The 16,288-nt window shown below is 37.1% G+C and overlaps 1 protein-coding gene across 1 annotated transcript in view; it reads right to left on the bottom strand.

Moving 5' to 3' along the window:
• Positions 1-16,288, bottom strand: part of AKAP9 (A-kinase anchoring protein 9) — a 156,680-nt gene that overhangs the window by 96,653 nt on the left and 43,739 nt on the right. The window contains exons 10-14 of the mRNA XM_067042493.1: positions 13,913-14,126; positions 11,611-11,690; positions 8,374-8,518; positions 7,149-7,234; positions 64-178 (exon numbers count right to left, since the gene is read on the bottom strand). Coding sequence (XP_066898594.1) covers positions 64-178; positions 7,149-7,234; positions 8,374-8,518; positions 11,611-11,690; positions 13,913-14,126 — 640 coding nt within the window. The remainder of the gene's footprint in view (positions 1-63; positions 179-7,148; positions 7,235-8,373; positions 8,519-11,610; positions 11,691-13,912; positions 14,127-16,288) is intronic.

Below are 16,288 nucleotides of genomic sequence, written 5' to 3'. Positions count from 1 at the left end.
AAAATCAAATTACTGAACATTTGGTATAAAAACACCACATTATGGTATATAATCAAAATTTACCAGTGTCTTGAAAATTTGTCATCTGAGGATGGGTTGATAAAAAGTCTGTTTCCTCTTTTGGAAGGTTTTCTTCTGCAAATTCAAGTTTCACATCACCTGTCTGCTGTCCTTGAATCTATTGAAAATAACAGAAGAAAAGCAGTGACATAAATGTATGACCCAGGATTGTGAAAACTATATAAAAGCAACTTTACCTTTAAAATGTTTTTTCCAAAATCACCTAAAATTGTGACACTCTAATACAAATATTTTCCCTTCCAAGTTATTCCACGCTCTCTTTGGACACAGTGACTCACATCCCATTCCCTTCACAGCACTGATATTATATTAGTAAACATAATGTTCTTTCAAAACCAGAAGGAATTTCATTTTACTATAAAAATAGGAGCTGCACAGAATTTGGTATAAAGTTCATAATAATATTTAAATATGACTTGATCTCTGAAATTTTAACTCATACACAGTAAATTTTATATTATCAATACTTAATAACATACCTGCTATTAATCTCTGGATATAACTCACATACAACCAGGTAACTGACAAATGTATGCTGTTCTTTATACAAAAGGAAGGAAAACAGCAAAAACAGATAAACCTCAGCTTATTTCCTTAACTATTAAAACTAGGCAGCAATATGTCAGATACATTAATTTAGTCATTCCTCAAATATTTAATATTAGGTCTACTATGTGGCCAGTATTGTGACAAGGGAGAGTAAAAAAAAAAAAAAAAAAGGTGTATGCAGATACATACATAAACCTCACAGAATTCATCAACTAATTGGGGAAGTAAAATTAAACAATTAGAGAAGCATCAAACTATAATGTTTGACTAAAGAGCAATAACAGAAGAAAGACTGATGTGGGTCTGAGTAATTATGGAAGAAGTCAAATTTGATTTGGGCCTCCATCATTTTGGGCAATGATTAGGAAAGTTTACATGGAAGAAAGAATAAGAGCATCTGTGAAAGAATGACCTGCTACAAGTAGTGACGACAATGATCTTGAGGGACGGGGAAAACTGTGCTAGATAAATAAGACAGGTATAAAGAGCACCGTAAAAGCAAGGGATGAGTTTGGACTTGCTATACTAGATGAACAAAGGATACTGTAGAAGGAGGTGAGCAACAGGATAAAAGCTATTTCCCATGAAGGCTATTTCAGGTGGTACTACTCTTATCACATCCTCTACCTCACTCCTACCCGCTGTGTACATTTCAAGCAAGGATCTTGCCTCCTACTCCCTAGAGAAAATAAAGCCCATGAGGTAAATAGTTCAGTTTACAGCTCAACCTTTCTATGTTGTCACTGAATTCATTCAGCAAACATATAGTAAACCTTTACCATGTGCTAAACAAAGCACTGTGCTAAGAAGAAGAAATGAAAATAAAGAGAAGACTTCCTGATTCTGAAGGGTTTAGTGGGGTTTAGTCTACTGGAAGAGGCAGAAGAGTAGACAATTACAATAACATGAAAAGTAATGTAATACAAATGAAAGTCTGAACAAGGAGCTATGGAACAGGAAAGAAAGGAAGGTAATCAAGTATTTAAAATAATGGAGAAAGGTAAGTGCAAATACAGATATTAAGAGAATGGAGGGAGAAATTTCTAGTCTAGGAGGATAGGTAAAGAAAATGACACAAAGGATAATCTGGGACGAAGTAAGAGTGGCATGGACATATATACACTACCAAATGTACTAGCTAGTGGGAAGCAGCCGCATAACACAGGGAGATCAGCTGGGTGGTTTGTGACCAGCTAGAGGGGTGGGATAGGAAGGGTGGGAGGGAGATGCAAGAGGGAGGAGATATGGGGATATAAGTATATGTATAGCTGATTCACTTTGTTATAAAGTAGAAATTAACACACCATTTATACTCCAATAAAGATGTTTTTAAAAAAAAGGTGACACAAAAGAAATAACATTTGAACCAACTGGAATTATAAGTAGGAATACATTAAGCAAATTGGAGGGGGAAGGACAGTGTTAAGACAGAAAAAACAGCATGCAAAAAAGCCCCAGGGGTCTGAAAGATATGGGTGCATTTTAAGTATTTCAATATGGCTAAAATGAGGAAGAGGATTAGTAGATGAGGCTAACAGGTTAAGCAGTGATGTACTGCTGACTGACTCATCCCAACCAACCTCTGAGATGCCTCTACAGTTGTAGCCAACTTGCTGGGATAAAATGTGAAATTCACTTTTTTATCTATTGTGCAGAAAAGAGTTAACACAGAAGTTGTGAGATTTCTATCTCTTTAAAAAGGCCTGCTTCCTAGTCTGGCCCTTGGCTGGCATCTGGAAACTTAGCTGGTAAACGGTTCTCTACACTAATATAAAAGTTTCCCTAAATTGTAAGAGTCTCATGCCTGGACTGTACAAGCAATATGGTTTATGCTGAACACATGCTTTCTTTCTGGAAATCTGAATTTGGTATATTCTGGCAGAGGATGCCTATTTGGCTGACACCTGATAAAAAAGAACTATGGTTTCCTAGGCTTAGGTGAGCTTCCTTAGTAGTCTAAACTTAGCACGTATCGTCACAACTGCTAGAGGAATGAAGTGTGTTTTCCTCTGACTCCACTAGGAGAGAATTTTAGAAGTTTGTGCCTATTTCCTCCAGACTTTGCCCCATGCTCCTTTTCAAACCTTTATGGGGCTGATTTTGCTTTGTATCCTTTTGCTGTAGTAAGTCTTAGCCTTGAGTACCACTATTATGTTGAATCCTGTGAGTTCTTCTGGAGAACCACTGAACTGAGGAGTGGTCTTAGGGACCCCTCAGCACACCCATACTCTGCCTTATTATACAGACACATAAAGTGTAAGTTTCACTGATACAGGGAATGAAAAAAATAATGAGTTGTCTTGGTCTTATTCCTCTCCTTTTACTTCCACATCAACTATCAAATTCTTTAGATCCTTCCTTAAAATATCTTATGAATTGTCCCTTCTTATTTCCTACCTCCCACTGCCGCCACCAGATTAATCTCCCTAAAAGTTCAACTTCACGATGTCTAGACCATGATCACAAATCTCCAACAGCTTTTTTTTTTTTTTTTTTTTGCAGTATGCAGGCCTCTCACCGTTGTGGCCTCTTCCGTTGTGGAGCACAGGCTCCGGACGCGCAGGCTCAGCGGCCATGGGTCACGGGCCCAGCCGCTCCGCAGCACATGGGATCTTCCCGGACCGGGGCACGAACCCACGTCCCCTGCATCGGCAGGCAGACTCTCAACCACTGCGCCACCAGGGAACCCCTCCAACAGCTTTTTAATGTCCACAAAAGTGTCATCTAGCATTCAAAGTTTGGTACAGTCTAACCTCTCTAATCTTAAAGTCCATTACTCTCTGAGCAGTATGTGCCTAATATATCGCACTTACACCTCCAAGACTTTGATCATATCACCTCTTCCACCTGGAATGCTATTCCCCTTCCCCTTCCTTACCTAAACCTACACATCTTTCATGGTCCAATTCAAGTTCCACTTCCTCCAAGAATTCTTCCTTAATTATTTGCACCTGTATACTCATCTACATATTTGCTTAATTCCAAAAGTACTTGGCTTTTATTTTATTTTTTATTTTTTTGGCTGCACCCTGCAGCACATGGATTGGAGTTCCCCAACCAGGGATCAAACCCATGCCCCTTGCAGTGGAAGCATGGAGTCTTAAGCACTGGACCACCAGGGAAGTCTCAAAAGTACTTCGCTTTTGAACACTAATTAAATGTTGCCTTGGATAACTATTTTATATACATATACACACATCACATTTCTTGAATTAGCCTATGAAATCCATCAATTTATAAATTCCTTCCGTCTAGTGACTATTTACACCGTATACTGCTTTATTCCCAGTACACAGTACAACCTAGCATATAATTAGCAAATAAAAATTACTGGCTGAATAAATGAATGAGAACAAGGTATACATCTTTCATTTCTTTTGTACTCCCTTCAGAGTATATTTCAGTATGATGTGAGATCAGGAGTTAGGGGACAAAATTGTCTAGGATGATATGATCCTCAAGTTTGTGGTTGAATGCCACTCTTCAAAACTGAGAAGGGAGAGAAGCTGGTTTAAGGGGAAGAAATTAATAAATTCAATTTCAATGTTGATTGAGACATACATAAAGGATACTCGAGTAGAGATATCCAATTAGATATACGACTCTAGCTCAGGAGTAAGAACTGACTAGACAGAGATTTGGAAGCCATGGAAGTGAATGAAGGCAGCATACAGCATAATTAGCAGATCAAGCACAGATTCTTGGTGACTATAAATGGGTGGGCAAAACCCACAATGAAGGCTTAAAAAGCCACAGAATTGAAGTCACAGAAGCTAAGGGAAGAAAATATTCTAAGAAAGTAGCTAATACTACAAAATAAAAAAATAACAGAATTAAAAAGAAAACTAGTTCAAGATACAATGAGCATGTGTTTATACCTACAGTTGCAAAGAACTCTGACTTTAATTCTAGGCTACAGAAGTATTCTTTTGGGTACCAAACAGTTTTTCTTGTTTTTTTTCCTTCCTAATTGTTTCCCTATTAGGGGGAAGGAAAAAAAAAAACAAAACCTTTTTATTTTTAATACTTCCCAACACTTAAAAAAGCAAAAGACCTCACATAAAATTGATAAACTGAAGGAATAAACAAGACTAGGCCCTGTTCCTATGTGACAACAACATGGGAAGCTGAGCAGTCTATATGCCCCCTTTAGATGAGGTATGTTTTGTCCAGGTTTCACTTTTCCAGCTTTCACTTGGTCTTCTTCATTTACTTTATGAGTTGAGCTCACGTAGGCATTTATGTTCATGATCTCTGACATATATCTCTCCTCCCTCCCCATGACTCAATTAAAATCATAATGAATCTTTAAAAGGTATAAATCCATAATAAACCAAAAAATAAAAGAGACTAAAAAAGATTTCAACAGAAAAGGGGTGGTAGAATACTGATTAAGCAGGGTGGAGGAAGCAGCAGCCTAAAGCACACGTGAAGGGAGCCACAGTTATAGCAGACAGTTAGCTTACCTAGTAGAACCCTAGAAAGGCCCCAGGCTCAGAGAGAGATCAATGATAGGTAGAGATCAGAAAACAAATATATTGACCTTTAACTAATCACAGTATAGCCCTTTCTGCTGATTCAGTCAGGAAGAAGCCTGGTGGCAGGTATAAGTTTTTCTCAAAATAAACCGAAAGAAGTGTCTGGGGAGAACTGAGGCAAGTGTGGGTGTTTGTGTTCCAGAGTAGCCTCCCACATTCTGGCACTGGGGAAGGGAGGTTTGTGTCTCACCAAAGGAAACTGTTCCTCACTCACTGTCCTGAAAGGAAAGAGGCAAAATGACAAACATCACTGTAGTAACTTGTTTACTGTAAGCCCACCTACACTATTTAATAGTTTCAACTATGTACTGCCATATGGAAAACCAACATATTTTTAAAAGAATGAAAGAATATAAGGATGGAAGGTACGAAAGCAGAAAGAAAATTTGATAATTAAGAATTCACTGGTAACCTTCACCAAAGAAAGTTTAGTGAAGTGTAAGTTTGGAGCCTGTTTACAGTGGGTAGAAGAGAGAGCAAGACAGGAAGAGATGGGAAACTATGACTGCAGTCTATTCTTTCCTTCAAAGAATATGACAATGAAGTTGAAAGAAAACCACAAAGGGAGATATTAGATTCAAGGAAGATTGGTTATGTTCTTAATAGTGGAGACAAGAGGAATATGCAAGGGGCAAGAAAGACAGAAATAAGAAAAACAGACAAAGAAGCTGAAAGCACAGAAGGGAGGGAAGAAACAGGTTATCAATCTTAGAGGAGACAGAAGGTGATGTTAACAAAAGGACAGGAAATAAAATAACCTTGGTTATGAAAAGGGATAACTTCTGAGACAGAAGGAAAACAGAGTATTTCCAGATTTAAAGAAATACATATGGTCTAGAGGCAGCAAGATGAGATAATTTATAACTGATAGCTCCCATACTCACAGAAAAATGAGAAATAAGGCCATCTGCAAAGAAAAAGGGGGAGTAGAAATGGAATGTATGACTCGAGGGAAGTTATAACATTAGGTAGCATGTACTGAGGGGACTATGAGAGAATAAATGACAACATAAAAGGATTGTCAAGTGATCCTGAGGGTCCAGCTGCAGTCAGAGACCATGATTATACAGTGTCACCAAACCACATCACCATCTAATTTTCTTAGCAGCCCTCAGAAACCCAAGTATGAGTGAAGAAGAAGGGTTCTCAGGGGCAGGATAAGGGCAGCAGAAAAACAAGAAATCTAGACTACTAAGGGTACTGGTAAGAAAATGGTATGATGATTCTGAATAGGGTTCAATATCTAGATATGAATGGAAGGAGAAAGGAAACTAGAGAAATGTGAATTGTAGAGAAATGTAGAATTAAAGAAGGGCTTTGAATCTATCCACCATCCACCTGTCCTCCTACATAGTTATCTGTAAGATACTGGAATAGGTTTATAGATTTTAGGAAAGGCTGGATAAGGTTGTGCTTTAATTACACAGAAAGAGGAAGAGAGAGGGAGAGGAGAAAGGGGGTAAAATAGAACGGGAAAAAGAAGGAGGGGAAGAGAAGAGGAAGAACTAATATGTTATTTTTCTGATATAGTTAATAAATTATATGATGCCATCTATACTCTCTTACGTAGTTTTTTATGTGCACATTTCTAAAACTGCTTGAAAGAAATTTTATATAATACACCATGTGAAACCAGCTATATTCTAAACAACTAATCACATTTTTCTCTAAAACAGACTCACTGCTTTAAAAAATGTTATATGTAAAATTAAATGCAACCGTTTCACAAAGTTTACAATTTGACATTTTATATACATTTTAACTTTATCATGACTTCAAAAACTCTCTAAAGGGGTAAAGAGTATTCAAATTGCAGAAATTCCTTCAGCTCACTAGATACTATAAATATGTGTCACTTTTCCTTAATTTTCTTTTCATGTTCACTTATTTTAGAAATTCTTGGTTGATCAAAAACAGCTTACAAAATAGCAGGTAATACAATAAATGCAAACATCAAAATACATTTTCCATTTTACAGACCTTACTTAATCGTGACTGAAGTACCAAGAGTTTGCTGTATTCTTCTGTTACTTTGTTGAGAAGAGTTTGCACATTTTCTTGAAAATCTAAATGATAAACAATTATAATAATTTCACTCTACAATAAAAGTCTGCTCTTTAAATAAGTATTATTCATCACTTCAGAAAGTTGCCTGCTAGAAGTAAAATTCATATATTTAGTAACCAACAATTAAAACCTCATTAATGTGGAACACCTGCTACAAAGATTAACTTGATAATTTCACATTAAAATACATTAATTTCTTTTGGCATTCATTAATTTGTACATATTTGTTCATTCTTCATACAAATGGACAGGGGTAGGAAACATTTTATCTGTGAAAGAATATCAAAAAAATTAATTGAGGTTATAATTTGTAAAAATGAACTAATATAGGATTCCTATTAAGAAAGATAACTGAATGTATTCTTTTTTTTTTTTTTTTCCCCCCCGGTATGCAAGCCTCTCACTGTTGTGGACTCTCCTGTTGCGGAGCACAGGCTCCGGACGCACAGGCTCAGTGGCCATGGCTCACGGGCCTAGCCGCTCCGGGGCACGAACCCGTGTCTGCTGCATCGGCAGGCGGACTCCCAACCACCGCGCCACCAGGGAAGCCCTCTTATTCTTTTTAAAAAAATAATACCCCGGGCTTCCCTGGTGGCGCAGTGGTTGAGAATCCACCTACTGATACAGGGAACACGGGTTCGTGCCCTGGTCTGGGAGGATCCCATATGCCACAGAGCGGCTGGGCCTGTAAGCCATGGCCGCTGAGCCTGCGCGTCCGGAGCCTGTGCTCCATGAAGGGAGAGGCCACAGCAGTGAAAGGCCTGCGTACCGCTAAATAAAAAAAATAAAATAAAATAAAACCCCAACATAAACTTATTCAATAAAATACCACAACTTTTAAAGGTTTGGATCTATGGTATAAAATTAAGAATTACAGTGAGGAAAAGATGGAAGTAGAGGAACAGAGGATAAAGAGACAAGGAAGCTTGTAGACAGCTTTGGTTCTCTTTATATCACAATTACGGCATTGTAAAACTAAAAATGTACATTAAAGATTTAAGATTTCATGAACCTGAAAAAACAAGATGTTAAGATAACTCAAATTGGCTAAGTGATAAAATCATGAATTAACAGAGAAAGTTTATCAGTTCATTTAAGAAAACTACTCTGTTCAGTAATGTGGTAAAGCCTTTATTACCTTGAACTTCGTATTTATAATCTTGCAATTCTAGTCCTTGATTTTCAGAAGTGTGAACACTGGAAGTCTCTTTCTCTTTCTCTTCTACATTTACTTCACATTTTAAAGCAGAAGTATAATGTTCACCAAGGACACTGCAAAAAGTCTGTTGACAACAAAATTAGGTATTTTATGGAATTAAAATTTTGATTTCTGCCACTAAAGATCATTAAACACTATTTTTGTATATGCAAAAGTCAAAATGGCACAGAAAAATCAGTAAGAAAACATTCTTCCGTATACCAAATCCATCTGCAAAAGAAATAACCAAGTCTAAATTTTTCTCTCTCCAAATGTCGAATGTGAAATTCTTCTTACACCAGGAAAATATTGATAGTCTTCATTATCTATAATATATATCAAATTATAACTTTTTGCTTCTTCTTAATAATGAATATATCTTGTATTTTAATCTACCACTTTCTGGCTTGGATCCTATTCTGATGTTATCTCTGTAAGGTCAACTACCCTTGAAAAAACACCAAAAGATGAGGACAGAAGTTCAAAATGTAGTCTATAAATTCTATAGAAATTATAATATATGAAGTAGATCACTTTCATAGACTTCAACATACGAGAGTACTACTCTGTGGTTTATACATGGAAAAAATATATATATTTGACACATCATTCTGGTTTTTCTCCTGAGCAACAGACAATTCTATCATCATTTACAAATAACATATGCCGCATAATCATCTGATAAGCCCTCTAAATAAGTTTCACCTGTGCCCCTCATGCAACTGGAAATAACAACTTCGACGTAACCAATTTGTTTATTGTTGCTATTTCTTGAGATTTGTCTAAAAGTTAAACTATACTATTAAAAATTGACTTTGTTAAATTTTCAACACAGTCCCTAAGGTTGAATTGTATCATAAATTGATAAATTGATTCAGGTTGGTAGAAACCTGAATGATCATCCAATTTACAGTTTGAGGCAACAGATCCAGAAAGATGAAGTAACTAGTCCATAGTAACATCAATGATTAGTGACAAAACTAGGTTTCACCATGAACTCCAGGGGACCTCTCCATTACAACAAATTGATTCATATTTCAACTTCAGATTAGGGGTCAAGTAAAAACATTAATGGAAGAAAAGAAAATATAAAGTCAGCTTATAAATAAACTACTGCGACTTGGGCCCTCTTTCCGTATTTACAGACTATCAACAATGGATATGAAAGGACAATCAATGCCTGAACCCTTCGGCAGAGGTGGAGGCTGAATGAATGTGGTTATTTCTGACTTTCCTTTGCTTTTTTTTTTTTTTTTGCATTACGCGGGCCTCTCACTGTTGTGGCCTCTCCCATTGACTGTGGAGCACAGGCTCTGGACGCGCAGGCTCACCGGCCATGGCTCACGGGCTCAGCCGCTCTGCAGCAAGTGGGATCTGCCCAGACCGGGGCACGAACCCGTGTGTGTCACCTGCATTGGCAGGTGGACTCTCAACCACTGCACCACCAGGGAAGCCCTCTTTTGCTTTTTTGAATACTGTTTTTGAACTATTCTGTAGGTAATCAGAATCAGTAAGGGAGCTTTACCTTCCCAACTAACACCATCCTCCTCCCTCTTCGATTTACAAATACACAGGCTGGGATGGAGATCTGTGACAAGTCTAGGCATGTATTTTAAATTTTGAACTATTTCAAATATGCAGAAAAAACAGTTCATCTATTACCTAGCTGTAACAAACACTAATATTTTGTCATATTATATCCATATTCTTTAAAAGAAATTGAACATTACATACAGATTTCAAGATTTCTGAATTAAGTACTGCTTACCTATTTCATTCACCTGTCTCTCTGCCCAGAGGTGATTACTCTAACATGCATGTTTTTATACTTTTTTTGAGATTTGCTGATATTAGTACACCTAGCAAACACTGCAATATGGTGTCCCATTGTACAGATATAACACAATTTGTTTATTCATTTGCCCGAAGATAAAAATCTGAGTTGTTTCTAATTTTTGACTTGCAATGAACATATCTGGTTGTGCACAAATGTGAGCCTAAGTAGAAGTAAATGCCTGGGCTGTGCGATGTACGTATCTTCAACAATATACCTTGCCAATCTGCTTCTCAAGGTAGTACACTCCCATCAGCAGTGTAAAAGTGCTCCTATTTCACCTGATCTTCACAAATATAATTATACTTGGCATAATTAGTTTTTAGATTTGGCAATCTACAGTGTGAAATCTTATCTCACTAGTCTTGTGCAAGATCCCCAGGTAAGTCATCAAATCACTCAACCACCAAAGTGGGCAGGGGTAGGAGATAGACCTGCTTAAGGCTCCATTGGTCTGTTGTTTTAAATTAGGCCTACATTTTGTGTATTCTACTGCTGAGATAATTTACCTAAATTTCTTTTGTTTAGAACTGATTATCTGGAGAACATTTAAATGCTCATTTTAAACTTAAAAACTCAGCAATATTTTCTAAATACAGTTCCGAGGTAATATAGTAGGGAAAACTAACTCAGATGATTCTGCCTATCAAATTTGTAGTAACTTAAAATTTAGCATTTCTTGTCTAAAAGTACTTTAAAAAAAAAAATCTTCATTGGAGTATAATTGCTTCACACTGTTGTATTAGTTTCTGTTGTACAACAAAGTGAATCAGCTGTAACGTATACATACATCCCCATATCCCCTCCCTCTTGAGTCTCCCTCCCACCCTCCCTATCCCACCCCTCTAGGTCATCACAAAGCACCTAGCTGATCTCCCTGTGCTATGTGGCTGCTTCCCACTAGCCCATCCATTTTACATCTGTAGTGTATATATGTCAGTGCTACTCTCTCACTGCGTCCCAGCTTCCCCTTCCCCGTGTGAAGTCCGTTCTCTATGTCTGCGTCTTTATTCCTGCCCTGCCACTAAGTTCATCAGTACTGTTTTTTTAGATTCCATATATGTGCATTAGCATACAGTATTTGTTTTTTCTCTTTCTGACTTATTTCATTCTGTATGACACTCTAAGTCCATCCACCTCATTACAAATAACTCAATTTTGTTTCTTTTTATGGCTGGGTAATATTCCACTGTATATATGTGCCATATCTTCTTTATCCATTCATCTGTTGATGGACATTTAGGTTGCTTCCATGTCCTGGATATTGTAAATAGTGCTGCAATGAACACTGTGGTACATGTATCTTTTTGAATTATGGTAAAAGTATTTTTTAACTACCTTACCTGTGTAAAATGAGAACATTCTTCAGACACTGCCCTGTGAAGTTTTCCAATGAGCATTTGTAAAGGCTTCACTTCATCACCTAATAGAATAGATATTGCATTAAAATGTTCAGTTTACATACTTAGAAACTAGTTTCATATTAAACCTATGCCAACTGGAAGCAATAAGATTAGTTTTAAATTCTTTATTTCTTTCAATTTGTGCTGCTCAATGTTAACCATCTAAGATAATTTGTAGAATTTTCAATTTATATCCTACAAAATGGTACAAAGAAGTGACTTATAATTTTTTTTACTACAACCCAATACTAGAAATACAGCATAATCTATTACATATACACATCCATATAAAACTGAAACAAAAATTTCACAAATCAACATTTACTCTTTCTACAAGCTATGCACGCCAATGTGTTCTGTTCTACTTTATCACTGGACTGACTTCATCGCCCATTAATGGACCCATTAATTAACTTGTAGTCTGAAACACTACAGATTCTATCTGAAGAGGATACCAATACAAACAATATATGCTTAAAATCTTATTCAATTGACAAAGAACTGCTGAAGTGAAAAAGTACAGTATTCTTACTTAAGCCACACTTTAAATTCTACTCTGTTCAACAAAACAATTCCAAACTTATGAGCCACCTCATTCCCAAAGGCAGATCTGTCCAGAGTGGGGGCCTAAAGATACCTTGAACAGAGGAAGTCTAATTTAATTGAGTAATTAAATAAGTATTAAAAGTAAAAGTTAACTGCAACTAGTCTTCCACTTATGGTTCCTTAAATATTGCTGCTTACACAGTACCATCTTAGTCTTTGGCTCACTCTACAGTCTCCCAGGGCATCTCATTCTTGTCCTTGGCCTCAAATGATCTTTTGATTTACAAATCTTTATCTTGTGCCTAACCCTCCCTTTTAGGTTTCAGCTTTCTATTTTCAACTGCCTACTAGGTATCTCTCTTTTTTAAAAAAATTTATTTATTTATTTATTTATTTGTGGGTTTTTTAAAAAACATCTTTATTGGAGTATAATTGCTTTACAACGTTGTGTTAGTTTCTGCTGTACAACAAAGTGAATCAGCTATATGTATACATATATCCCCATATCTCCTCCCTTGTGCATCTCCCTCCCCCCTCCCTATCCCACTCCTCTAGGTGGTCACTAAGCACGGAGCTGATCTCCCTGTGCTATGCGGCTGCTTCCCATTAGCTAACTATTTTACGTTTGGTAGTGTATATATGTCAGTGCCACTCTCTCACTTCGTCCCAGCTTACCCTTCCCCCTCCCCGTGTCCTCAAGTCCATTCTCTACATCTGCGTCATTATTCCTGTCCTGCCCCTTAGATATCTCTTTTTCAAAGTCAACAGGTATTTTTAACTCAATGTTCCAAGCTTAATTTACTATTTTTTCCACAAATCTGGTCCTTATCCTCATAACTGGAGTCACCCTCAATCCAAATACTCAAGCTAGAAATTTAAGGATCATTCTCAATTCCTTCCCCTTTTACTGCTAATATTAACTGCAGACTACAGCCTATCTCTTTAACTCTTAAACTTTCCTTCCTTCTCCAATCCCCAATGACATTTTAGTTCAGCATCTTAATGTTAACAGAATTATTGCCAAAGTTGCTTAACTGGTCTTCCCATCACTTATCACCTCCCCCAATTTGCCCCAATGCTGTCACCTTAAAATAAAAATCTTATGATGTTACTCCCACTATTGAAAATCCTGCATTAGGTCTTATCACCATTGGCATAAAGACTAAACATGTTTCACTTAGGGTATATGACCTTTTCTTACCAAGCTCCTGCCAATTTTTCCATCTTTATCCCTCAGTACTTTTTCACACACCCTGAATTCTCAACTCTCCAAAATGGATGCAGTCTCTCATACCTCTACATTTAAGACTCAAGAGCTTTTCCTAAAATTCCAACCTCCCTACTCCTGCCTACTGCCTCACTCTTCCAGGAAGTACTAGACTTTTCTCCTCTCTCCTTCCATTCTTTCTATTCATTCTTCTAGTATAGAAATTTTCCTATTGTTTTCTAAGAGTTTATTTTATATTGCTTTCCCACAGGATTGTTGACTTCTTGGGGAAAATAACTCAGTGATTTTTAGATTTCTCAAGCACTTAAACAAGTATCCTATGATTATATGAACAAATGAGTACAGGACTGGAATACCCAGTCATGTTCCTCTATGGGGTCTAAGTCAAGAACAGAATCATGGAGTGGTGGGCTCTAAGTGATACTTATTTGTTTCATAATACTTATAACTTTGTTAGAAATCATTTACCTGTTTCTTGTGTTTTTATATTCTGTAGCTCTAGCTGGTGTATTTTCTGAAGTTCCTTGATCTTATCCTCTTGAGCAGAAATAAGCTCCTGCTTAAGACTGCAAAGAGCTTTATCTTTTTCCTTTTTCATATATTCACGAACCTGATCCACATGAGTTGAATAAACCAGAGAGAGGCAAATACGTTGAGCTTCCATCTGTAGCCTTAAATCATTCTTAAAGTAAATTAATGTGTAGGTTAGAATACTTTTAAATGACAAATCAAGTAATTTAACTTTTTTTTGCATATACTGATTACAAGGGAGGAAATACATGAAATTATAGTTTAAAATTTCATGTAAGAGAAGTGACGTCTAATTCAATTTTTTTCTCACTTATTCTGTTGCACTGACCTACCTATCTTTCTCAAGGAAAATAGCACAATATTTTAATTACTTCAACTTCATAGTAAATTTTGATATTTGGTATAGCTAGGATGGCCTGATCTTTCATTTTTGTTCAAAAATAACATTTTAAAACAAGTATAAAAAAATGCAAATAATAATGTAATAAACACTATGTACACACATCCCAAATTAACAAATACAATTATCTTTTTTTCTCTCCTCCCTACATATTTTTTTGGTTTAGAAAGAAAACATAGATAAAATTTAATCTACTATGTTCTCATTCCTCCTTCTCCAGAGGCCATCGTTATCATAAATTTGATCATAAATTTAATGCAAGCACAGTTCATTTCTTATACTCTCACTTCTCAATCCATCTATAAACAATGCATTATATTTTGTTTTTAAGAATTTACATAAATGGTGCAAAATGGTATTTATTTTGCAAATTACTCTTCTCATTCAATATATTTCTGAGATCTATCCATGGAGATAAAGATGAATTTAACTGTGGTATTATATATATGAATATAGCACAATTTGTCCATTTCCTTTTTGGAGATCAACTGGATTATTTCTAATTTTTTTGATATTTCAAAAAATGCTGCAATAAATTCATATACATATGCCCTTGTACAAATATGCTAGTGTTTCTCTAGTGTAGTGGTTCTCAAACTTTAGCACACATCAAAATCACCTGGAGTGCTTATTAAAACAGATTGCTGGGCCCCTCTCCCAGAGCATCTAGTTCAGGAGGTCTGGTGTGGGCCCCAGAATTAGAATTTTAACCTGTTTTCAAGTGATGCTGATGCTGCTGGTCAGGGACTACACTGAGTGCCACCTAGAAATGTAAATGCTGCATCATAGATGATGTATATTAATTGCATTAGATTTTAACACATTTTAAAAATATAATTACACCAATTTACACTGATATTTAACAGTGTAGGTGAATACTCATCTCCCCACATTCTCATCACACTTTTTTTTTTCTTTCTTTGCAGTACACGGGGCCTTCCACTGTCGTGGCCTCTCCCTTTGCGAAGCACAGACTCCGGACACGCAGGCTCAGCGGCCATGGCTCACGGGCCCAGCCGCTCGGCGGCATGTGGGATGTTCCCGGACCGGGGCACGAACCCGTGTCCCCTGCATCGGCAGGCGGACTCTCAACCACCGCGCCACCCGGGAAGCCCTCTCATCACACTTTTTATTGTGAAACTTATTTTGCCAATCTGACAGGTATAAAATGCTATTTTAGGGCTTCAGCCCTCTCATCACACTTTTTATTGTGAAACTTATTTTGCCAATCTGACAGGTATAAAATGCTATTTTAGGGCTTCAGCCCTCTCATCACACTTTTTATTGTGAAACTTATTTTGCCAATCTGACAGGTATAAAATGCTATTTTAGGGCTTCCCTGGTGGCGCGGTGGTTGAGAGTCCGCCTGCCGATGCAGGGGACACGGGTTCGTGCCCCGGTCCGGGAACATCCCACATGCCGCCGAGCGGCTGGGCCCGTGAGCCATGGCCGCTGAGCCTGCGTGTCCGGAGTCTGTGCTCCGCAAAGGGAGAGGCCACGACAGTGGAAGGCCCCGTGTACCGCAAAGAAAAAAAAAATGCTATTTTACTGCTATATCAATTTATAATGTTGAAAGTTATCTTTTCATGTTTATGAGCCAATTAGTTTAGTCCCAAGAGTAGAAGTATTTTTGTGGCTTCAGCATTATTTCTAAGCATATTTAGATTGCTCTTAGGTGTTATTATGTAAGTTGTTGCTCAATTTCTTCCGTGAGCTTCCTTCCACAGACACACACCTCACTCCTTTCCCCATCACTAAGGAGGTTTGTCCTGGTAGTGATGAGTGGGGCAGGGACAGCTTATGGGTTTCCTCTGTTTACTTTATGGAAGTTAATGTCAAGGAGATGGTATCTGAATGTCACTGAAAATGTCTTTGGTTAGAAAAAATAAAATTCTTACTGAGAAAATTTGACC

This window comes from Kogia breviceps, chromosome 9, assembly GCF_026419965.1.
Source record: "Kogia breviceps isolate mKogBre1 chromosome 9, mKogBre1 haplotype 1, whole genome shotgun sequence".
Lineage (NCBI taxonomy): Eukaryota > Metazoa > Chordata > Mammalia > Artiodactyla > Physeteridae > Kogia > Kogia breviceps.
The sequence above is the reverse complement of the archived record's forward strand: the minus strand, read 5'-3'. Positions and strand labels throughout refer to the sequence as shown.